The 24,683-nt window shown below is 51.1% G+C and overlaps 1 protein-coding gene across 2 annotated transcripts in view; it reads left to right on the forward strand.

Moving 5' to 3' along the window:
- The first annotated feature begins 1,245 nt into the window (after nucleotides 1-1,245).
- Nucleotides 1,246-24,683, forward strand: part of SULT4A1 (sulfotransferase family 4A member 1) — a 54,088-nt gene continuing 30,650 nt past the window's right edge. Inside the window, exons 1-2 of one of the 2 annotated variants that reach the window (XR_010179738.1) lie at nucleotides 1,246-1,547; nucleotides 12,472-12,602. Coding sequence is in view for 1 of the 2 variants with exons in the window: in XM_063928920.1 (XP_063784990.1) it covers nucleotides 1,379-1,547; nucleotides 12,472-12,602 (300 nt within the window). In the remaining variant the exon portion in view is untranslated. The remainder of the gene's footprint in view (nucleotides 1,548-12,471; nucleotides 12,603-24,683) is intronic. The other variant, XM_063928920.1, reaches the window with a different exon arrangement.

The following is a 24,683-nucleotide window of genomic DNA, read 5'->3' on the forward strand; positions in this document are numbered from 1 at the left end:
CCACCCCACTCTGCCCCCAAATTCTGGGGGGGCTGCGAGTGACAGTGCAAGACTGTTCTGCACATGCGCAAAACAGGCCTTACGTTTGCGAGACCCCCAAACCTGGTATTTGGTATTACGCCCTTTATTGGCAGCTGTCCTTCTACTTTCCATTATAAACATATATAACTCCTACACCGATTATATTATACAGATAGGAATAAAGGGGGTCATTCCGACCTGATCGCACGCCAGCTATTTTTTGCAGCGATGCGATCAGGTCAAAACTCGGTAAAACTGCGCATGCATATGCACCGCATTGCGCAGGCGCATCGTACGGGTACAAAGCGGATCGGTGCTGGGCGATGGATTTAACGAAGAATCCATTCGCACAGCCGATCGCAATGACAGGAAGAAGGCGTTTATGGGTGTCAACTGACCGTTTTCATGGAGTGGGTGGAAAAACGCAGGCGCATCCAAGCGTTTGCAGGGCGGGTGTCTGACGTCAATTCCGGGACCGGACAGGCTGAAGTGATCGCAGCGGCTGAGTAAGTCCAGAGCTACTCAGAAACTGCACAAAACTATTTTGTACCGCTCGGCTGCACAAGCGTTCGCACACTTGCAAAGGGAAAATACACTCCCCCGTGGGCGGCGTCTATCTGATTGCAGCGTTGCAAAAAATAGCTAGCGAGCGATCAACTCGGAACGACCCCCCATAGTACTTAAAACTGCAAAGCAGCAGAAGAGATTCTTACATGTTACACATAAAGGACAGCTAGTTGCCATGGCCATGACAATCATGGGCGTAATTCCAAGTTGATCGCAGCAGGAACTTTGTTAGCAGTTGGGCAAAACCATGTGCACTGCAGGGGGGACAGATATAACATGTGCAGAGAGAGTTAGATTTGGGTGTGGTGAGTTCAATCTGCAATCTAAATTGCAGTGTAAAAATAAAGCAGCCAGTATTTACCCTGCACAGAAACAAAATAACCCACCCAAATCTTACTCTCTCTGCACATGTTATATCTGCCCCCCCCCCCCCCCCCTGCAGTGCACATGGTTTTGCCAATTGCTATCAAAAATCCTGCTGCGATCAACTTGGAATTACCCCCCATGTGTAGTATATTTCTCATTCACAAATCTGCGGCCCCTCCCTGCTAGAGAAATCCCCAACGTGTAATTGTTTTGGAGGGAGTGCTGCGCATGCGCCGACCCTAGTGAGCGCCAGGGGGAGCTAGTGAGGCGCTTATTGCTGCATTCCCAGCATTACATCACCTTCCTTGGAGCAACCTCATCCATCCCAGCATCTCATACACGCAGACTGACCCCCCCTCCCCCAGACCAGCCCCAACCTGCTGCTAATACCCCCCCACCAGCAGCAGCAGCAGCATACCTGAGCATGGCAGAGAGTGAGGCAGAGACCCCCAGCACTCCGGGAGAGTTTGAAAGCAAGTACTTTGAATACAATGGGATCAGGCTGCCCCCATTCTGCAGGGGGAAGATGGAGGAAATTGCTGACTTCCCTGTCAGAGAGAACGATGTGTGGATTGTTACATATCCCAAGTCAGGTAAATGCAAAACATAAAGAAGATACAATGTATGTGTATGTGCAGATGTATACAGGATGCTCTGCAGGTCTGCAGAGCAGTCACCCTGCAGCCATTGATGCAGAGCCTGGTGATAGGGCGTCTGCCTGCAGAACCAGCACTGGAAACTTTATTAATATAATAATGAGGGTTGGGGGTCTGCATGCCTGGGGGGCACTGGTTACATAACACCAGCCAGACAGTGACATCTGCAAACCTATAGCCCATGTCCAGTATGTCATTATTAACCCATGCACTGCTGACAGCCGATGCATTCTCTGTGTCACAGTCTATTTTCCTGCTAATTACTGCACAGGTGCATGTGAGACCCCCAGACGTTACATAAACCCATGCAATTATTTTATTTTTATTTTTGCCATTGTGTGTTTATGTTTATATCTCATATTTATAAACATTTATTTACACGTTGCTAGTTGTAATAGGGCACGGTGCAGGTTACGTCCCGGTTATATTGCGCCAGATCTTTCAGCCGCCTTATTTTATGAGCTTTCCATGTATTTGTTCTGTCTTGTTCCTGTCTATAATAATAATAATAATACAGTATGTGTCCTCTGGAAGGGTTCCTTAGTGTTCTATGTGCTGGACCGATGGTCAGGTCTCGCTGTTACTTTTTCTAGTTATCTAAATGAAGTGCTGCAAGTAATTACTGTAATTCTATGATTTAAGAGGTGAATCTATCTTTCTCTATCGTCCTAGTGGATGCTGGGGTTCCTGAAAGGACCATGGGGAATAGCGGCTCCGCAGGAGACAGGGCACAAAAAGTAAAGCTTTTCCAGATCAGGTGGTGTGCACTGGCTCCTCCCCCTATGACCCTCCTCCAGACTCCAGTTAGATTTTTGTGCCCGGCCGAGAAGGGTGCAATTCTAGGTGGCTCTCATAAAGAGCTGCTTAGAGAAAGTTTAGCTTAGGTTTTTTATTTTACAGTGATTCCTGCTGGCAACAGGATCACTGCAACGAGGGACAGAGGGGAGAAGAAGTGAACTCACCTGCGTGCAGGATGGATTGGCTTCTTGGCTACTGGACATCAGCTCCAGAGGGACGATCACAGGTACAGCCTGGATGGTCACCGGAGCCGCGCCGCCGGCCCCCTTGCAGATGCTGAAGTAAGAAGAGGTCCAGAATCGGCGGCTGAAGACTCCTGCAGTCTTCTAAAGGTAGCGCACAGCACTGCAGCTGTGCGCCATTTTCCTCTCAGCACACTTCACACGCAGTCACTGAGGGTGCAGGGCGCTGGGGGGGGGCGCCCTGGGAGGCAAATGTAAACCTATATAAAGGCTAAAAATACCTCACATATAGCCCCCAGAGGCTATATGGAGATATTTAACCCCTGCCTGTATTCACAAAATAGCGGGAGACGAGCCCGTCGAAAAAGGGGCGGGGCCTATCTCCTCAGCACACGGCGCCATTTCCTCTCACAGCTCCGCTGGTCAGGACGGCTCCCAGGTCTCTCCCCTGCACTGCACTACAGAAACAGGGTAAAACAGAGAGGGGGGGCAAATTTAATGGCAATATCTTGATATATATAAAGCAGCTATAAGGGAGCACTTATTATAAGGCTATCCCTGTCATATATAGCGTTTTTTGGTGTGTGCTGGCAGACTCTCCCTCTGTCTCCCCAAAGGGCTAGTGGGTCCTGTCTTCGTTTAGAGCATTCCCTGTGTGTCTGCTGTGTGTCGGTACGTGTGTGTCGACATGTATGAGGACGATATTGGTGTGGAGGCGGAGCAATTGCCAAATATGGGGATGTCACCTCCTAGGGGGTCGACACCAGAATGGATGCCTTTATTTATGGAATTACGGGATAGTGTCAACACGCTAAAGCAGTCGTTTGACGACATGAGGCGGCCGGACAATCAATTAGTGCCTGTCCAGGCGCCTCAAACACCGTCAGGGGCTGTAAAACGCCCTTTGCCTCAGTCGGTCGACACAGACCCAGACACAGGCACTGATTCCAGTGGTGACGGTGACGAATCAACCGTATTTTCCAGTAGGGCCACACGTTATATGATTTTGGCAATGAAGGAGGCGTTACATTTAGCTGATACTACAGGTACCACTAAACAGGGTATTATGTGGGGTGTGAAAAAACTACCTATAGTTTTTCCTGAATCAGAAGAATTAAATGACGTGTGTGATGAAGCGTGGGTTGCCCCTGATAAAAAGCTGATAATTTCAAAGAAATTATTGGCATTATACCCTTTCCCGCCAGAGGTTAGGGAGCGCTGGGAAACACCTCCTAGGGTGGACAAGGCGCTAACACGCTTATCAAAACAAGTGGCGTTACCTTCTCCTGAGACGGCCGCACTTAAAGATCCATCAGATAGGAGGATGGAAAATATCCAAAAAAGTATATACACACATGCAGGTGTTATACTACGACCAGCTATAGCGACTGCCTGGATGTGCAGTGCTGGGGTAGTTTGGTCAGAGTCCCTGATTGAAAATATTGATACCCTGGACAGGGACAATATTTTACTGTCGTTAGAACAAATAAAGGATGCATTTCTTTATATGCGTGATGCACAGAGGGATATCTGCACACTGGCATCACGGGTAAGTGCTATGTCCATTTCGGCCAGAAGAGCTTTATGGACGCGACAGTGGACAGGCGATGCGGATTCAAAACGGCATATGGAAGTTTTGCCGTATAAAGGGGAGGAGTTATTTGGAGTCGGTCTATCAGATTTGGTGGCCACGGCTACAGCCGGGAAATCCACCTTTCTACCTCAAGTCACTCCCCAACAGAAAAAGGCACCGACTTTTCAACCGCAGCCCTTTCGTTCCTTTAAAAATAAGAGAGCAAAGGGCTATTCATATCTGCCACGAGGCAGAGGTCGAGGGAAGAAACAGCAACAGGCAGCTCCTTCCCAGGAACAGAAGCCCTCCCCGGCTTCTACAAAAGCCTCAGCATGACGCTGGGGCTTCTCAAGCGGACTCGGGGACGGTGGGAGGTCGTCTCAAAAATTACAGCGCGCAGTGGGCTCACTCGCAGGTAGATCCCTGGATCCTGCAGATAATATCTCAGGGGTACAGGTTGGAATTAGAGACAGATCCACCTCGCCGTTTCCTGAAGTCTGCTTTACCAACGTCCCCTTCCGAAAGGGAGACGGTTTTGGAAGCCATTCACAAGCTGTACTCTCAGCAGGTGATAGTCAAGGTACCTCTTCTACAACAAGGGAAGGGGTATTATTCCACTCTATTTGTGGTACCGAAGCCGGATGGCTCGGTAAGGCCTATTCTAAATCTGAAGTCCTTGAACCTGTACATAAAGAAGTTCAAGTTCAAGATGGAGTCACTCAGAGCAGTGATAGCGAACCTGGAAGAAGGGGACTTTATGGTATCCTTGGACATCAAGGATGCGTATCTCCACGTTTCAATTTACCCCTCACACCAGGGGTACCTCAGGTTCGTTGTACAAAACTGTCACTATCAGTTTCAGACGCTGCCGTTTGGTTTGTCCACGGCACCTCGGGTCTTTACAAAGGTAATGGCCGAGATGATGATTCTTCTTCGAAGAAAAGGCGTATTAATTATCCCATACTTGGACGATCTCCTAATAAGGGCAAGGTCCAGAGAACAGCTAGAGATGGGATTAGCAATATCTCAAGAGGTGCTAAAGCAGCACGGATGGATTCTGAATATTCCAAAATCCCAATTAATGCCGACAACTCGTCTGCTGTTCCTAGGGATGATTCTGGACACGGTTCAGAAAAAGGTTTTTCTTCCCGAGGAAAAAGCCAAGGAGTTATCCGACCTGGTCAGGAATCTCCTAAAACCAGGAAAGGTGTCTGTACATCAATGCACGCATCTTCAGATGCACCTGCGGATAACCCTGTCTCCAAGGACAAGGGTATCTCTTCTGTGGTGGTTGCAGAGGGCTCATCTATTGGAGGGCCGCAGATTCGGCATACAGGATTGGATCCTGGTGACCACGGACGCCAGCCTGAGAGGCTGGGGAGCAGTCACACAAGGAAGAAACTTCCAGGGAGTGTGGTCGAGCCTGGAAAAGTCTCTTCACATAAACATTCTGGAACTAAGAGCAATCTACAATGCTCTAAGCCAGGCGGAACCTCTGCTTCAAGGAAGACCGGTGTTGATCCAGTCGGACAACATCACGGCAGTCGCCCATGTAAACAGACAGGGCGGCACAAGAAGCAGGAGTGCAATGGCAGAAGCTGCCAGGATCCTTCGCTGGGCGGAGAATCACGTGATAGCACTGTCAACAGTGTTCATCCCGGGAGTGGACAACTGGGAAGCAGACTTCCTCAGCAGACACGATCTTCACCCGGGAGAGTGGGGACTTCATCCAGAAGTTTTCCACATGCTAATAAACCGTTGGGAAAGACCAATGGTGGACATGATGGCGTCTCGCCTCAACAAAAAACTGGACAGGTATTGCGCCAGGTCAAGAGATCCGCAGGCAATAGCTGTGGACGCGCTGGTAACACCTTGGGTGTACCAGTCGGTGTATGTGTTTCCTCCTCTGCCTCTCATACCAAAGGTATTGAGAATCATACGGCAAAGCGGAGTAAGAACGATACTAGTGGCTCCGGATTGGCCAAGAAGGTCTTGGTACCCGGAACTTCAAGAGATGGTCACGGACGATCCGTGGCCTCTACCTCTAAGACAGGACCTGCTTCAGCAGGGACCGTGTCTATTCCAAGACTTACCGCGGCTGCGTTTGACGGCATGGCGGTTGAACGCCAGATCCTAAAAGGAAAAGGCATTCCAGAAGAAGTCATTCCTACCTTGATTAAGGCAAGAAAGGAAGTCACCGCGAAGCATTATCACCGCATTTGGCGGAAATATGTTGCGTGGTGCGAGGATCGGAGTGCTCCGACGGAGGAATTTCAACTGGGTCGTTTCCTACATTTCCTGCAATCAGGATTGTCTATGGGTCTCAAATTGGGATCTATTAAGGTTCAAATTTCGGCCCTGTCAATATTCTTCCAAAAAGAATTGGCCTCAGTTCCTGAGGTCCAGACTTTTGTCAAAGGAGTACTGCATATACAGCCTCCTGTGGTGCCTCCGGTGGCACCGTGGGATCTAAATGTAGTTTTAGATTTCCTCAAATCCCATTGGTTTGAACCACTAAAAAATGTGGATTTGAAATATCTCACATGGAAAGTGACTATGTTACTGGCCCTGGCGTCCGCCAGGAGAGTATCTGAACTGGCGGCTTTATCTTATAAAAGCCCTTATTTAATTTTCCATTCGGATAGGGCAGAGCTGCGGACGCGTCCGCATTTTCTCCCTAAGGTGGTATCAGGTTTTCACCTGAACCAGCCTATTGTAGTGCCTGCGGCTGCAAGCGACTTGGAGGACTCCAAGTTGTTGGACGTTGTCAGAGCTTTAAAAATATACATTTCAAGGACGGCTGGAGTCAGAAAATCTGACTCGCTGTTTATACTGTATGCACCCAACAAGTTGGGTGCGCCTGCTTCTAAGCAGTCGATTGCTCGTTGGATTTGTAACACAATTCAACTTGCACATTCTGTGGCAGGCCTGCCACAGCCTAAATCTGTTAAGGCCCATTCCACAAGGAAGGTGGGCTCATCTTGGGCGGCTGCCCGAGGGGTCTCGGCATTACAACTCTGCCGAGCAGCTACGTGGTCAGGGGAGAACACGTTTGTAAAATTCTACAAATTTGATACCCTGGCAAAGGAGGACCTGGAGTTCTCTCATTCGGTGCTGCAGAGTCATCCGCACTCTCCCGCCCGTTTGGGAGCTTTGGTATAATCCCCATGGTCCTTTCAGGAACCCCAGCATCCACTAGGACGATAGAGAAAATAAGAATTTACTTACCGATAATTCTATTTCTCGGAGTCCGTAGTGGATGCTGGGCGCCCATCCCAAGTGCGGATTATCTGCAATACTTGTACATAGTTATTGTTAACTAATTCGGGTTATTGTTTAGGGAGCCATCTTTCAGAGGCTCCTCTGTTATCATACTGTTAACTGGGTTTAGATCACAAGTTGTACGGTGTGATTGGTGTGGCTGGTATGAGTCTTACCCGGGATTCAAAATCCTCCCTTATTGTGTACGCTCGTCCGGGCACAGTACCTAACTGGAGTCTGGAGGAGGGTCATAGGGGGAGGAGCCAGTGCACACCACCTGATCTGGAAAAGCTTTACTTTTTGTGCCCTGTCTCCTGCGGAGCCGCTATTCCCCATGGTCCTTTCAGGAACCCCAGCATCCACTACGGACTCCGAGAAATAGAATTATCGGTAAGTAAATTCTTATTATAAGTATGTAATACATTAATTTGAAGGATTCTATTTGTCAAGATAGGATTTCTATAGCCATATCATATTTAGCGTAATCAATCTGTGCACACACACACACACACACACACACACACACACACACACACACACACACACACACACACATATATAAATATATATATATATATATGTACACATATTTGTTTTATATTATATACTGTTTTGTTAGATGCTCACTTTCTGTAGTAATTTTGTCGAGTTTTTTTTTTTTTTTTCATCTTGAAATGTTATTACTGGATAAAGTACTTTCCCACTATAGATTTTACTGTAAAAAAATATCAGTTTCCTTTTCATTTCAATGACCTATTCATTTCAATTACCTATTTATTTCAATGGTCCCATTCATATTAATTGCCCATTAATTTTAATGCACACGTATCTAAATTTTTCCATCTGGGAGATCCTGGAGTGTACGTCTGTGCTTAATCACAAATAGCGTAATTACAGCTCCCCCATCCACTACACGATGTCACGATGTACATTGTAACACAGTGGGAGGCGTGGCCATGATGAGGTCATACCTAGGAGACCCCTCCCACCACAGCACAAATTGTGTCCTTGCACAGCGTGGATGATGCCTTATGATGCAAGTTGCATAATGATGGCACAGCCAGGGATACCATAGTAGTATCTGTGCAGGCCCCCCCCCAATCAATAATGCCTTGGATCTCTGAGTCTGGCTGGTATTGGAAAATAGGGGTGGGGGGAGGGGGGCGGGAAATCACGTGGGGCTCCTCTATTTTCCAATAACAGCACCGAGCTGAACCAGCCGGGGTGATAACGCAGGGAGACACATGATGCGGGTCCCCCTGCCGAAATGGCAACTAGTCCCAAACTGTTCACCCTCCCTAGAGACAACCAGCCCTGGGCTAGAGGGTACTGGTGCAATGGTAATTAAAGTATTAAATAATATTATTCTTTACTGGCGGACTGCAAGTCCCAGCAAGCCTGCCCCATCATGATAGCACTTTTCAAGCCACAAGTACCAGCATGCCCGGGCATTAAGGGCCCGCCAGCCCATTTAATAATTCACTATATGGTCCCTCCCTCTAGTGCCTAAACCAAGGTCGTTTTATGAGAGGAGGGGACCCGCGTGCAGCGTCCGTCACGGGCCCCCTTTTCTCTGGCAGCAGTAGACTCTGGCATAATGCCAGAGTCTATTGCGCATGCGCAGGTCTCTGGGAACATGGCGGCCGCACCTTGTTCCCGGGGACACCTACAGTGCGCATGCGCAAATCACTCAGAAATAGCCGTGGCGGCCATTTTCCCAGTGATTTGTGCCCGCACAGCAGTGACACCGTCGCGGGACTCCGGAGGGGTAAGTATAATGTATGGGTGCGGTGTGGGCCCCACTGTACCCAGGGGCCTGTGTGTTCCGCACACACTGCACCTATTATAGAAACCCCAATGGTCTAAACCTTACACCCCTCTCTCCCCCCTGTAACCTGACCTCCTGCTAGTACTTAACCCTAACCCTTCTGTCCTGCAGCATATCTCAATGTCAACATTCTGACAATGGAAAACATATCACAATTGATTTCAGTGGTTTGGCTGTGAGGGGGATGGGCTTACTGATGTCATTGCACCACAAGTGTGATGAGTCATCAAGCCCCGCCCCCTGGTTTAACACCAGAAACAAGGCATTTCTAACGGTTTCCTCCATTTGAACTTCTGCAGTGGTCAGGACTAGTGGGGCTTGTCCTTAGCAGTTCTGGGGGGTATCCAATTAGGTGTGAGGTTTTGGCTGCCACAAAAACTCAGGACCCCGTGCCTGATTCTGGATTACCGCCGGTGTGCGCACTCCCGATGCCCATGGTATCCAGTTAAAAAAAAGTAAAAAAATGGTTGCAGATTTTTTTGCGGACATAATCATGCGGGGAGAGAGAAAAAGAAGGTTGTGGTATGCGCAGGCTCCTGGCGGAGGAGGATGCTGGAAAGGGAGGGGGCTGCTGGGAAAAGGAGGAGACTACTGGGAGATGTAGTTCTTCCTGCTGCTGCTACCGGACACACACACGGGGGGGGGGGTTGAACACACACACGGGGGGTCACAAACACACTGCGTTAGAAAGTGAGTCATTAAGGGCTAATTAAGCTAATTGGATAGTTCCAGTTGCTTAATTAGTCATTAGGGGGAGAGGGGGGGTGGTGCCGCTGGGGTTCCAGAGCAAGTCCCGATGATTTTTCCTAAAAATAATGAGTTAGGAAGAATCATACTTGCTCTGGGTCTGCGGGACAAAAAGATGCAGCGGTTTCTATATATAAATCATAACGGATCATGGTGGTCATTCCGAGTTGATCGCTAGCTGCTTTTGTTCGCTGTGCAACGTTAAGGCAAAAAAATGGCACTTCTGCGCATGCGTATGTGGCGCAATGCGCACGCGCGAAGTAATATAACAACGAACGATGTAGTTTCACACAAGGTCTAGCGAAGCTTTTCAGTCTCACTGGTTGCCGCAGAGTGATTGACATGAAGTGGGCGTTTCTGGGTGTCAACTGACCGTTTTCAGGGAGTGTTCATAAAAACGCAGGCGTGCCAGGAAAAACGCAGGCGTGGCTGGGCGAACGCAGGGCGTGTTTGTGATGTCAAAACAGGAACTGAACAGTCTGAAGTGATCGCAAGCGCTGAGTAGGTTTTGAGCTACTCTGAAACTGCACAAAAAAAAATTGTAGCCGCTCTGCGATCCTTTCGTTCGCACTTCTGCTAAGCTAAAATACACTCCCAGTGGGCGGCGGCATAGCGTTTGCACGGCTGCTAAAAACAGCTAGCGAGCGATCAACTCGGAATGACCACCCATGTTCTCCCTTTCAATTGATTAAAAAAATCTGCGCACAATTGAAGAACCTTATCAGTAAAGGGGTTAATGAGTAAATTACTTTTTCTTTTTCTGATTGATAAAACTTGCTCACATCCCCACAATTCACTTGAAAGAAAGTTGCTGTTCGGCTGATTTACGCGTTTAGATAATGAATTGGAATTTGTACTGGGAGATTTATCGATCAGTTTAAACTAGTGGAAAATAATAATAATAGTTCTTTAAAATGTTTCCCTTGCAGTTATAGGTGATTTAACACAATGGCCCTCATTCTGAATTGATCGCTCGCTAGCTACTTTTAGCAGCCATGCAACCGCATAGTCGCCGCCCACAGGGGAGTGTATTTTCGCTTTGCAAGAGTGCGAACGCATGTGCAGCCGAGCGATACAAAAACATTTTTTGCACAACAAGACCAGCACTGTAGTTACATATTCTGTGCAATGATTGCTGCGACGAAGGTCCCGGAATTGATGTCAGACACCCGCCCAGCAAACGCCCGACCACGCCTGCGTTTTTCCAAACACTCCCAGAAAACGGTCAGTTGACACCCAGAAACTCCCACTTCCTGCCAATCTCCTTGCGATCGGCTGTGCGAATGGAATCATCGCTAGAAGCAGTGCAAAACAACAATGCTCTTTGTACCCATACGCCGCGTGTGCGCATTGCGGCCCGTACGCATGCGTAGTTTTGCCGTTTTTTTAAATGATCGCTACGCAGCAAACAACGGCAGCTAGCGATCATCTCGGAATGAGGGCCAATATTTTGATGGTGATTATTAATGTGCAGTATGATTGGTACAAACGGGACTTACGGTACAACACTTTACGTCTTAAGTTTGGTGATTTTTTTCAGGTGAGCTTTCTGTTTACGTCACACAGCGTGTCACAAGGTGTAGAACCAGCCCTGCCCAGAGTATGCCGCATTAAATAACTAATGAGAGCTCAGACATTACTGTATCTCTGCATACTGTATAATTAATATACGCGTAGAGTCATTTTTGACTGGAATGGAAATACAGAATTTGTAAGCCAGATTGGGTGAATAAAAGTGATGATATAGTGATGTGTACTGTCCTCTATAAACACACTGCGGAGGCGGCCATTTTGTGAGTCAGTGTCCGTGAGAAAGCAGTTCCGCCTGTCAGTGCACAAAGAGGCATCGATATACAAAGTGCCCCATGTCTCAGTGATGCCACTGGTTTCTGTCGATGGAGTAAGTTGTATTTCCACAAAATGGCTGACTCCTTGCTGTCTATTTGCTTCAGTCAACGGATCTGTGTATCCATCCTGTATGCGACCACTGAAGAGACTCCTCTGACTTATGTTTCCCTGTGGGGAATATGTTACATAACTGCTGTCCACACTCCAGCGGCCACCTCATGTAAGGCACAGATTATGACAAGCTGTGTAAGCTGGTTCACTAGGCCCCGTCGTGTGTACAGTTGACATAATAAAAATCAGTTTATAAAGTTTGGTTTGCCAGCTGAGCTTACTATTAGATTAAAATGGTTGTGTTTTTATCATATCCTTGAGCTCTTATCTTTTTGATGCGGCAAAGTGATGTTTGGGTTCAGCGCTGGTTGTCATAGTTTTGGGGCCAGATCTGCTGCATGCTGTATTATTATTATCTACCTGGAAGAAGAAATGTTCTTTGTTCTGTTTGAGCGGTTGGACTGGGTTGGGCCAAGCAACAAGATCTGAGTGTCCGCGACCCTACTAAGAGGCGGTTGTGATATTTGTGTGTCCCCCGTAATGCAATTCACTTTGTTTTGATTGGTTTTGCAGGAACCAGCTTGTTGCAGGAAGTGGTATATCTGGTGAGCCAGGGGGCTGACCCCGATGAGATCGGACTGATGAACATTGACGAACAGCTGCCTGTCTTAGAGTACCCGCAACCTGGTCTGGATATCATCAAGGTATGGCGCAGTGTCCTACTTACCGGTGTGGCTGTTAGTCTTCCTGATATTGTTGTTCGCCCATTTCATTTTGTCTTCTAACTTATAACAAATGGACGACACTGTATATTGTATATCCCCAATTGTTATGATTTAGATGGGATTAGCAACGGTCCGGGGCTAAAAATTGGCCCATGAAAAGGGTTGCCACACACTGGGCCATAAGGAGGGGTGTACGGCTGGTAGGAGCGCACAGGACAGGACAACATACGGGCATACCTTCCATACCTGGCCTCTGCTGCAGGCCGCCCCCCTGCTCCGGCTCACAGCTCCCGCACTGTGACATGTTATGTCTTCTCCCCTAGTGCCAGGAGCTAAGCTGCTGATTGGAGCGTCTATAAGATTAGTAATGATGGCCCAAGTGCCATCCAGGGAGCAAGTGAAGCACAGAGCGCATTGGCGCCGTGTTACAGTTCTGGCCACACATCATGGAGGCGTGTTGCGAATCATAGGGGCGTGGTTTCCCCTTTAGCCTAGCAGCATTCCTTAACTGGAACACGAGGTTCCTACTTTTGCATTCTTCTTTAGGAACATGTGCATAGGCCTTGCGTCTAAATCTGTGTAACACTCAATGGTGACTTGCATCATGCACAGTGTGAGAGGAGACCGCCTGCCACTGCAGTGACAGAGACCAGGAGAGAAGAAGAGCTGGCACAGGGTAAGACTAGGCGGCTGGGGTGATCGGCACAGGCCCATTCCTTATTACCAGTATACCAACATGCGGCAGCTCAGGCTTCTTTCTGTTGCACTGGTCATATGGAGTTTCTCTGAAGCTGTACTGGGCTAGCGATTTCTGAGATTACAGGCTATCATGTTACGGATTGTATGGTATTGTGGTCCGGAATGCAATACAGCATTTTTCAAGATGCGGCTGGCTGGGAGAACCTCTTTGCTGCCCTGGTCGCAGCTGCTGAGTGTGAAGTCACGCAGCCGCCACGGCCCGCCCCCCCAACAGTCCAGCCACGCCTGCATTAGTAGGACCGTGCCCCCTAAACGGCGGCTTAACGCAGCCGTCCAGCCCCCCAACCCCTCCCGCCCTGCAACCGCCTCTGCCTGTCAATCAGGCAGAGGCGATCGCTAGGCAATGACGGTTTCGGCCGTCTGGCATGCGCCGGCGCACTGCGGCACCGGCACATGCGCAGTTCCGACCCGATCGCTGCGCCCCTCTGTAGTGCAGCATGTTGTTACCAGGGGCACACATTACATCTGCCCCCTGCAGTGCAGCATGTTGTTACCAGGGGCACACATTACATCTGCCCCCTGCAGTGCAGCATGGTGTTACCCAGGTGCACACATTACATCTCCCCCCTGCAGTGCAGCATGGTGTTACCCAGGTGCACACATTACATCTGCCCCCTGCAGTGCAGCATAGTGTTACCAGAGGCACACATTACATCTCCCCCCTGCAGTGCAGCATGGTGTTACCCAGGTGCACACATTACATCTGCCCCCTGCAGTGCAGCATGGTGTTACCAGAGGCACACATTACATCTCCCCCCTGCAGTGCAGCATGGTGTTACCAGAGGCACACATTACATCTGCCCCCTGCAGTGCAGCATGGTGTTACCAGAGGCACACATTGCATCTCCCCCCTGCAGTGCAGCATGGTGTTACCCAGATGAACACATTACATCTCCCCCCTGCAGTGCAGCATGGTGTTAGCAGAGGCACACATTACATCTGTCCCCTGCAGTGCAGCATGGTGTTACCCAGATGAACACATTACATCTCCCCCCTGCAGTGCAGCATGGTGTTACCCAGGTGCACACATTACATCTGCCCCCTGCAGTGCAGCATGGTGTTACCAGGGGCACACATTACATCTCCCCCCTGCAGTGCAGCATGGTGTTACCCAGGTGCACACATTACATCTGCCCCCTGCAGTGCAGCATGGTGTTACCAGGGGCACACATTACATCTCCCCCCTGCAGTGCAGCATGGTGTTACCCAGGTGCACACATTACATCTGCCCCCTGCAGTGCAGCATGGTGTTACCAGAGGCACACATTACATCTCCCCCCTGCAGTGCAGCATGGTGTTACCAGAGGCATACATTACATCTGCCCCCTGCAGTGCAGCATGGTGTTACCCAGATGAACACATTACATCTCCCCCCTGCAGTGCAGCATGGTGTTACCCAGGTGCACACATTACATCTGCCCCCTGCAGTGCAGCATGGTGTTACCAGAGGTACACATTACATCTCCCCCCTGCAGTGCAGCATGGTGTTACCCAGGTGCACACATTACATCTGCCCCCTGCAGTGCAGCATGGTGTTACCAGAGGCACACATTACATCTCCCCCCTGCAGTGCAGCATGGTGTTACCAGAGGCACACATTACATCTGCCCCCTGCAGTGCGGCATGGTGTTACCCAGATGAACACATTACATCTCCCCCTGCAGTGCAGCATGGTGTTACCAGAGGCACACATTACATCTGCCCCCTGCAGTGCAGCATGGTGTTACCCAGATGAACACATTACATCTCCCCCCTGCAGTGCAGCATGGTGTTACAAAGATGAACACATTACATCTCCCCCCTGCAGTGCAGCATGGTGTTACCCAGGTGCACACATTACATCTGCCCCCTGCAGTGCAGCATGGTGTTACCAGAGGCACACATTACATCTCCCCCCTGCAGTGCAGCATGGTGTTACCAGAGGCACACATTACATCTGCCCCCTGCAGTGCAGCATGGTGTTACCCAGATGAACACATTACATCTCCCCCCTGCAGTGCAGCATGGTGTTACCAGAGGCACACATTACATCTGCCCCCTGCAGTGCAGCATGGTGTTACCCAGATGAACACATTACATCTCCCCCCTGCAGTGCAGCATGGTGTTACCCAGATGAACACATTACATCTCCCCCCTGCAGTGCAGCATGGTGTTACCCAGATGAACACATTACATCTCCCCCCTGCAGTGCAGCATGGTGTTACCCAGATGAACACATTACATCTTCCCCCTGCAGTGCAGCATGGTGTTACCCAGATGAACACATTACATCTGCCCCCTGCAGTGCAGCATGGTGTTACCCAGGGGCACACATTACCTCTCCCCCCTGCAGTGCAGCATAGTGTTACCCAGATGAACACATTACATCTCCCCCCTGCAGTGCAGCATAGTGTTACCCAGGTGCACACATTACAGCTCCCCCCTGCAGTGCAGCATGGTGTTACCCAGATGAACACATTACATCTCCCCCCCTGCAGTGCAGCATAGTTTTACCCAGGTGCACACATTACATCTCCCTCCTGCAGTGCAGCATGGTGTTACCCAGATAAACACATTACATCTCCCCCCTGCAGTGCAGCATGGTGTTACCAGAGGCACACATTACATCTGCCCCCTGCAGTGCAGCATGGTGTTACCCAGGGGCACACATTACATCTCCCCCCTGCAGTGCATCATAGTGTTACCCAGGTGCACACATTACATCTCCCCCCCTGCAGTGCAGCATGGTGTTACCCAGGGGCACACATTACATCTCCCCGCTGCAGTGCAGCATGGTGTTACCCAGATGAACACATTACATCTCCCCCCTGCAGTGCAGCATGGTGTTACCCAGGTGCACACATTACATCTGCCCCCTGCAGTGCAGCATGGTGTTACCAGAGGCACACATTACATCTCCCCCCTGCAGTGCAGCATGGTGTTACCCAGGTGCACACATTACATCTGCCCCCTGCAGTGCAGCATGGTGTTACCAGAGGCACACAGTACATCTCCCCCCTGCAGTGCAGCATGGTGTTACCAGAGGCACACATTACATCTGCCCCCTGCAGTGCAGCATGGTGTTACCCAGATGAACACATTACATCCCCCCCCCTGCAGTGCAGCATGGTGTTACCCAGGTGCACACATTACATCTGCCCCCTGCAGTGCAGCATGGTGTTACCCAGGTGCACACATTACATCTGCCCCCTGCAGTGCAGCATGGTGTTACCAGAGGCACACATTACATCTCCCCCCTGCAGTGCAGCATGGTGTTACCAGAGGCACACATTACATCTCCCCCCTGCAGTGCAGCATGGTGTTACCAGAGGCACACATTACATCTCCCCCCTGCAGTGCAGCATGGTGTTACCAGAGGCACACATTACATCTGCCCCCTGCAGTGCAGCATGGTGTTACCCAGATGAACACATTACATCTCCCCCCTGCAGTGCAGCATGGTGTTACCAGAGGCACACATTACATCTGCCCCCTGCAGTGCAGCATGGTGTTACCAGAGGCACACATTACATCTCCCCCCTGCAGTGCAGCATGGTGTTACCAGAGGCACACATTACATCTCCCCCCTGCAGTGCAGCATGGTGTTACCCAGATGAACACATTACATCTCCCCCCTGCAGTGCAGCATGGTGTTACCAGAGGCACACATTACATCTGCCCCCTGCAGTGCAGCATGGTGTTACCCAGATGAACACATTACATCTCCCCCCTGCAGTGCAGCATGGTGTTACCCAGGTGCACACATTACATCTGCCCCCTGCAGTGCAGCATGGTGTTACCAGAGGTACACATTACATCTCCCCCCTGCAGTGCAGCATGGTGTTACCCAGGTGCACACATTACATCTGCCCCCTGCAGTGCAGCATGGTGTTACCAGAGGCACACATTACATCTCCCCCCTGCAGTGCAGCATGGTGTTACCAGAGGCACACATTACATCTGCCCCCTGCAGTGCGGCATGGTGTTACCCAGATGAACACATTACATCTCCCCCTGCAGTGCAGCATGGTGTTACCAGAGGCACACATTACATCTGCCCCCTGCAGTGCAGCATGGTGTTACCCAGATGAACACATTACATCTCCCCCCTGCAGTGCAGCATGGTGTTACCCAGATGAACACATTACATCTCCCCCCTGCAGTGCAGCATGGTGTTACCCAGGTGCACACATTACATCTGCCCCCTGCAGTGCAGCATGGTGTTACCAGAGGCACACATTACATCTCCCCCCTGCAGTGCAGCATGGTGTTACCAGAGGCACACATTACATCTGCCCCCTGCAGTGCAGCATGGTGTTACCCAGATGAACACATTACATCTCCCCCCTGCAGTGCAGCATGGTGTTACCAGAGGCACACATTACATCTGCCCCCTGCAGTGCAGCATGGTGTTACCCAGATGAACACATTACATCTCCCCCCTGCAGTGCAGCATGGTGTTACCCAGATGAACACATTACATCTCCCCCCTGCAGTGCAGCATGGTGTTACCCAGATGAACACATTACATCTCCCCCTGCAGTGCAGCATGGTGTTACCCAGATGAACACATTACATCTTCCCCCTGCAGTGCAGCATGGTGTTACCCAGATGAACACATTACATCTGCCCCCTGCAGTGCAGCATGGTGTTACCCAGGGGCACACATTACCTCTCCCCCCTGCAGTGCAGCATAGTGTTACCCAGATGAACACATTACATCTCCCCCCTGCAGTGCAGCATAGTGTTACCCAGGTGCACACATTACAGCTCCCCCCTGCAGTGCAGCATGGTGTTACCCAGATGAACACATTACATCTCCCCCCTGCAGTGCAGCATAGTTTTACCCAGGTGCACACATTACATCTCCCTCCTGCAGTGCAGCATGGTGTTACGCAGATAAACACATTACATCTCCCCCCTGCAGTGCAGCATGGTGTTACCAGAGGCACACATTACATCTGCCCCCTGCAGTGCAGCATGCTGTTACCCAGATGAACACATTACATCTCCCCCCTGCAGTGCAGCATGGTGTTACCCAGATGAACACATTACATCTCCCCCCTGCAGTGCAGCATGGTGTTACCCAGATGAACACATTACATCTGACCCCTGCAGTGCAGCATGGTGTTACCCAGGGGCACACATTACATCTCCCCCCTGCAGTGCATCATAGTGTTACCCAGGTGCACACATTACATCTCCCCCCCTGCAGTGCAGCATGGTGTTACCCAGGGGCACACATTACATCTCCCCGCTGCAGTGCAGCATGGTGTTACCCAGATGAACACATTACATCTCCCCCCTGCAGTGCAGCATGGTGTTACCCAGGTGCACACATTACATCTGCCCCCTGCAGTGCAGCATGGTGTTACCAGAGGCACACATTACATCTCCCCCCTGCAGTGCAGCATGGTGTTACCCAGGTGCACACATTACATCTGCCCCCTGCAGTGCAGCATGGTGTTACCAGAGGCACACATTACATCTCCCCCCTGCAGTGCAGCATGGTGTTACCAGAGGCACACATTACATCTGCCCCCTGCAGTGCAGCATGGTGTTACTCAGATGAACACATTACATCCCCCCCCCCCCCTGCAGTGCAGCATGGTGTTACCCAGGTGCACACATTACATCTGCCCCCTGCAGTGCAGCATGGTGTTACCCAGGTGCACACATTACATCTGCCCCCTGCAGTGCAGCATGGTGTTACCAGAGGCACACATTACATCTCCCCCCTGCAGTGCAGCATGGTGTTACCCAGGTGCACACATTACATCTGCCCCCTGCAGTGCAGCATGGTGTTACCAGAGGCACACATTACATCTCCCCCCTGCAGTGCAGCATGGTGTTACCAGAGGCACACATTACATCTGCCCCCTGCAGTGCAGCATGGTGTTACCCAGATGAACACATTACATCTCCCCCCTGCAGTGCAGCATGGTGTTACCCAGATGAACACATTACATCTCCCCCCTGCAGTGCAGCATGGTGTTACCTAGATGAACACATTACATCTCCCCCCCTGCAGTGCAGCATGGTGTTACCCAGATGAACACATTACATCTTCCCCCTGCAGTGCAGCATGGTGTTACCCAGATGAACACATTACATCTGCCCCCTGCAGTGCAGCATGGTGTTACCCAGGGGCACACATTACCTCTCCCCCCTGCAGTGCAGCATAGTGTTACCCAGATGAACACATTACATCTCCCCCCTGCAGTGCAGCATAGTGTTACCCAGGTGCACACATTACAGCTCCCCCCTGCAGTGCAGCATGGTGTTACCCAGATGAACACATTACATCTCCCCCCTGCAGTGCAGCATAGTTTTACCCAGGTGCACACATTACATCTCCCTCCTGCAGTGCAGCATGGTGTTACCCAGATAAACACATTACATCTCCCCCCTGCAGTGCAGCATGGTGTTACCAGAGGCACACATTACATCTGCCCCCTGCAGTGCAGCATGCTGTTACCCAGATGAACACATTACATCTCCCCCCTGCAGTGCAGCATGGTGTTACCCAGCTGAACACATTACATCTCCCCCCTGCAGTGCAGCATGGTGTTACCCAGATGAACACATTACATCTGACCCCTGCAGTGCAGCATGGTGTTACCCAGGGGCACACATTACATCTCCCCCCTGCAGTGCATCATAGTGTTACCCAGGTGCACACAATACATCTCCCCCCCTGCAGTGCAGCATGGTGTTACCCAGGGGCACACATTACATCTCCCCGCTGCAGTGCAGCATGGTGTTACCCAGATGAACACATTACATCTCCCCCCTGCAGTGCAGCATGGTGTTACCCAGGTGCACACATTACATCTGCCCCCTGCAGTGCAGCATGGTGTTACCAGAGGCACACATTACATCTCCCCCCTGCAGTGCAGCATGGTGTTACCCAGGTGCACACATTACATCTGCCCCCTGCAGTGCAGCATGGTGTTACCAGAGGCACACATTACATCTCCCCCCTGCAGTGCAGCATGGTGTTACCAGAGGCACACATTACATCTGCCCCCTGCAGTGCAGCATGGTGTTACCCAGATGAACACATTACATCCCCCCCCTGCAGTGCAGCATGGTGTTACCCAGGTGCACACATTACATCTGCCCCCTGCAGTGCAGCATGGTGTTACCCAGGTGCACACATTACATCTGCCCCCTGCAGTGCAGCATGGTGTTACCAGAGGCACACATTACATCTCCCCCCTGCAGTGCAGCATGGTGTAACCAGAGGCACACATTACATCTCCCCCCTGCAGTGCAGCATGGTGTTACCCAGGTGCACACATTACATCTGCCCCCTGCAGTGCAGCATGGTGTTACCAGAGGCACACATTACATCTCCCCGCTGCAGTGCAGCATGGTGTTACCAGAGGCACACATTACATCTGCCCCCTGCAGTGCAGCATGGTGTTACCAGAGGCACACATTACATCTCCCCCCTGCAGTGCAGCATGGTGTTACCCAGATGAACACATTACATCTCCCCCCTGCAGTGCAGCATGGTGTTAGCAGAGGCACACATTACATCTGCCCCCTGCAGTGCAGCATGGTGTTACCCAGATGAACACATTACATCTCCCCCCTGCAGTGCAGCATGGTGTTACCCAGGTGCACACATTACATCTGCCCCCTGCAGTGCAGCATGGTGTTACCAGGGGCACACATTACATATCCCCCCTGCAGTGCAGCATGGTGTTACCCAGGTGCACACATTACATCTGCCCCCTCCAGTGCAGCATGGTGTTACCAGAGGCACACATTACATCTCCCCCCTGCAGTGCAGCATGGTGTTACCAGAGGCACACATTACATCTGCCCCCTGCAGTGCAGCATGGTGTTACCCGGATGAACACATTACATCTCCCCCCTGCAGTGCAGCATGGTGTTACCCAGGTGCACACATTACATCTGCCCCCTGCAGTGCAGTATGGTGTTACTAGAGGCACACATTACATCTCCCCCCTGCAGTGCAGCATGGTGTTACCCAGGTGCACACATTACATCTGCCCCCTGCAGTGCAGCATGGTGTTACCAGAGGCACACATTACATCTCCCCCCTGCAGTGCAGCATGGTGTTACCAGAGGCACACATTACATCTGCCCCCTGCAGTGCAGCATGGTGTTACCAGAGGCACACATTACATCTGCCCCCACTGCAGTGCAGCATGGTGTTACCAGAGGCACACATTACATCTCCCCCCTGCAGTGCAGCATGGTGTTACCAGAGGCACACATTACATCTCCCCCCCTGCAGTGCAGCATGGTGTTACCCAGGTGCACACATTACATCTGCCCCCTGCAGTGCAGCATGGTGTTACCAGAGGCACACATTACATCTCCCCCCTGCAGTGCAGCATGGTGTTACCAGAGGCACACATTACATCTGCCCCCTGCAGTGCAGCATGGTGTTACCCAGATGAACACATTACATCTCCCCCCTGCAGTGCAGCATGGTGTTACCCAGGTGCACACATTACATCTGCCCCCTGCAGTGCAGCATGGTGTTACCAGAGGCACACATTACATCTCCCCCCTGCAGTGCAGCATGGTGTTACCCAGGTGCACACATTACATCTGCCCCCTGCAGTGCAGCATGGTGTTACCAGGTGCACACATTACATCTCCCCCCTGCAGTGCAGCATGGTGTTACCAGAGGCACACATTACATCTGCCCCCTGCAGTGCGGCATGGTGTTACCCAGATGAACACATTACATCTCCCCCTGCAGTGCAGCATGGTGTTACCAGAGGCACACATTACACCTGCCCCCTGCAGTGCAGCATGGTGTTACCCAGATGAACACATTACATCTCCCCCCTGCAGTGCAGCATGGTGTTAACCAGATGAACACATTACATCTCCCCCCTGCAGTGCAGCATGGTGTTACCCAGGTGCACACATTACATCTGCCCCCTGCAGTGCAGCATGGTGTTACCAGAGGCACACATTACATCTCCCCCCTGCAGTGCAGCATGGTGTTACCAGAGGCACACATTACATCTGCCCCCTGCAGTGCAGCATGGTGTTACCCAGATGAACACATTACATCTCCCCCCTGCAGTGCAGCATGGTGTTACCAGAGGCACACATTACATCTGCCCCCTGCAGTGCAGCATGGTGTTACCCAGATGAACACATTACATCTCCCCCCTGCAGTGCAGCATGGTGTTACCCAGATAAACACATTACATCTCCCCCCTGCAGTGCAGCATGGTGTTACCCAGATGAACACATTACATCTTCCCCCTGCAGTGCAGCATGGTGTTACCCAGGGGCACACATTACCTCTCCCCCCTGCAGTGCAGCATAGTGTTACCCAGATGAACACATTACATCTCCCCCCTGCAGTGCAGCATAGTGTTACCCAGGTGCACACATTACAGCTCCCCCCTGCAGTGCAGCATGGTGTTACCCAGATGAACACATTACATCTCCCCCCTGCAGTGCAGCATAGTTTTACCCAGGTGCACACATTACATCTCCCTCCTGCAGTGCAGCATGGTGTTACCCAGATAAACACATTACATCTCCCCCCTGCAGTGCAGCATGGTGTTACCAGAGGCACACATTACATCTGCCCCCTGCAGTGCAGCATGCTGTTACCCAGATGAACACATTACATCTCCCCCCTGCAGTGCAGCATGGTGTTACCCAGATGAACACATTACATCTGACCCCTGCAGTGCAGCATGGTGTTACCCAGGGGCACACATTACATCTCCCCCCTGCAGTGCATCATAGTGTTACCCAGGTGCACACATTACATCTCCCACCCTGCAGTGCAGCATGGTGTTACCCAGGGGCACACATTACATCTCCCCGCTGCAGTGCAGCATGGTGTTACCCAGATGAACACATTACATCTCCCCCCTGCAGTGCAGCATGGTGTTACCCAGATGAACACATTACATCTCCCCCCTGCAGTGCAGCATGGTGTTACCCAGATGAACACATTACATCTGACCCCTGCAGTGCAGCATGGTGTTACCCAGGGGCACACATTACATCTCCCCCCTGCAGTGCATCATAGTGTTACCCAGGTGCACACATTACATCTCCCCCCCTGCAGTGCAGCATGGTGTTACCCAGTGGCACACATTACATCTCCCCGCTGCAGTGCAGCATGGTGTTACCCAGATGAACACATTACATCTCCCCCCTGCAGTGCAGCATGGTGTTACCCAGGTGCACACATTACATCTGCCCCCTGCAGTGCAGCATGGTGTTACCAGAGGCACACATTACATCTCCCCCCTGCAGTGCAGCATGGTGTTACCAGGTGCACACATTACATCTGCCCCCTGCAGTGCAGCATGGTGTTACCAGAGGCACACATTACATCTCCCCCCTGCAGTGCAGCATGGTGTTACCAGAGGCACACATTACATCTGCCCCCTGCAGTGCAGCATGGTGTTACCCAGATGAACACATTACATCCCCCCCCTGCAGTGCAGCATGGTGTTACCCAGGTGCACACATTACATCTGCCCCCTGCAGTGCAGCATGGTGTTACCAGAGGCACACATTACATCTCCCCCCTGCAGTGCAGCATGGTGTTACCCAGGTGCACACATTACATCTGCCCCCTGCAGTGCAGCATGGTGTTACCAGAGGCACACATTACATCTCCCCCCTGCAGTGCAGCATGGTGTTACCAGAGGCACACATTACATCTGCCCCCTGCAGTGCAGCATGGTGTTACCCATATGAACACATTACATCTCCCCCCTGCAGTGCAGCATGGTGTTACCAGAGGCACACATTACATCTGCCCCCCTGCAGTGCAGCATGGTGTTACCCAGATGAACACATTACATCTCCCCCCTGCAGTGCAGCATGGTGTTACCCAGATGAACACATTACATCTCCCTCCTGCAGTGCAGCATGGTGTTACCCAGATGAACACATTACATCTGCCCCCTGCAGTGCAGCGTGGTGTTACCCAGGGGCACACATTACATCTCCCCCTGCAGTGCATCATAGTGTTACCCAGGTGCACACATTACATCTCCCCCCCTGCAGTGCAGCATGGTGTTACACAGGGGCACACATTACATCTCCCCGCTGCAGTGCAGCATGGTGTTACCCAGATGAACACATTACATCTCCCCCCTGCAGTGCAGCATGGTGTTACCCAGGTGCACACATTACATCTGCCCCCTGCAGTGCAGCATGGTGTTACCAGAGGCACACATTACATCTCCCCCCTGCAGTGCAGCATGGTGTTACCAGAGGCACACATTACATCTGCCCCCTTCAGTTCAGCATGGTGTTACCCAGATGAACACATTACATCTCCCCCCT

This window comes from Pseudophryne corroboree, chromosome 6 (genome assembly GCF_028390025.1).
Source record: "Pseudophryne corroboree isolate aPseCor3 chromosome 6, aPseCor3.hap2, whole genome shotgun sequence".
NCBI lineage: Eukaryota > Metazoa > Chordata > Amphibia > Anura > Myobatrachidae > Pseudophryne > Pseudophryne corroboree.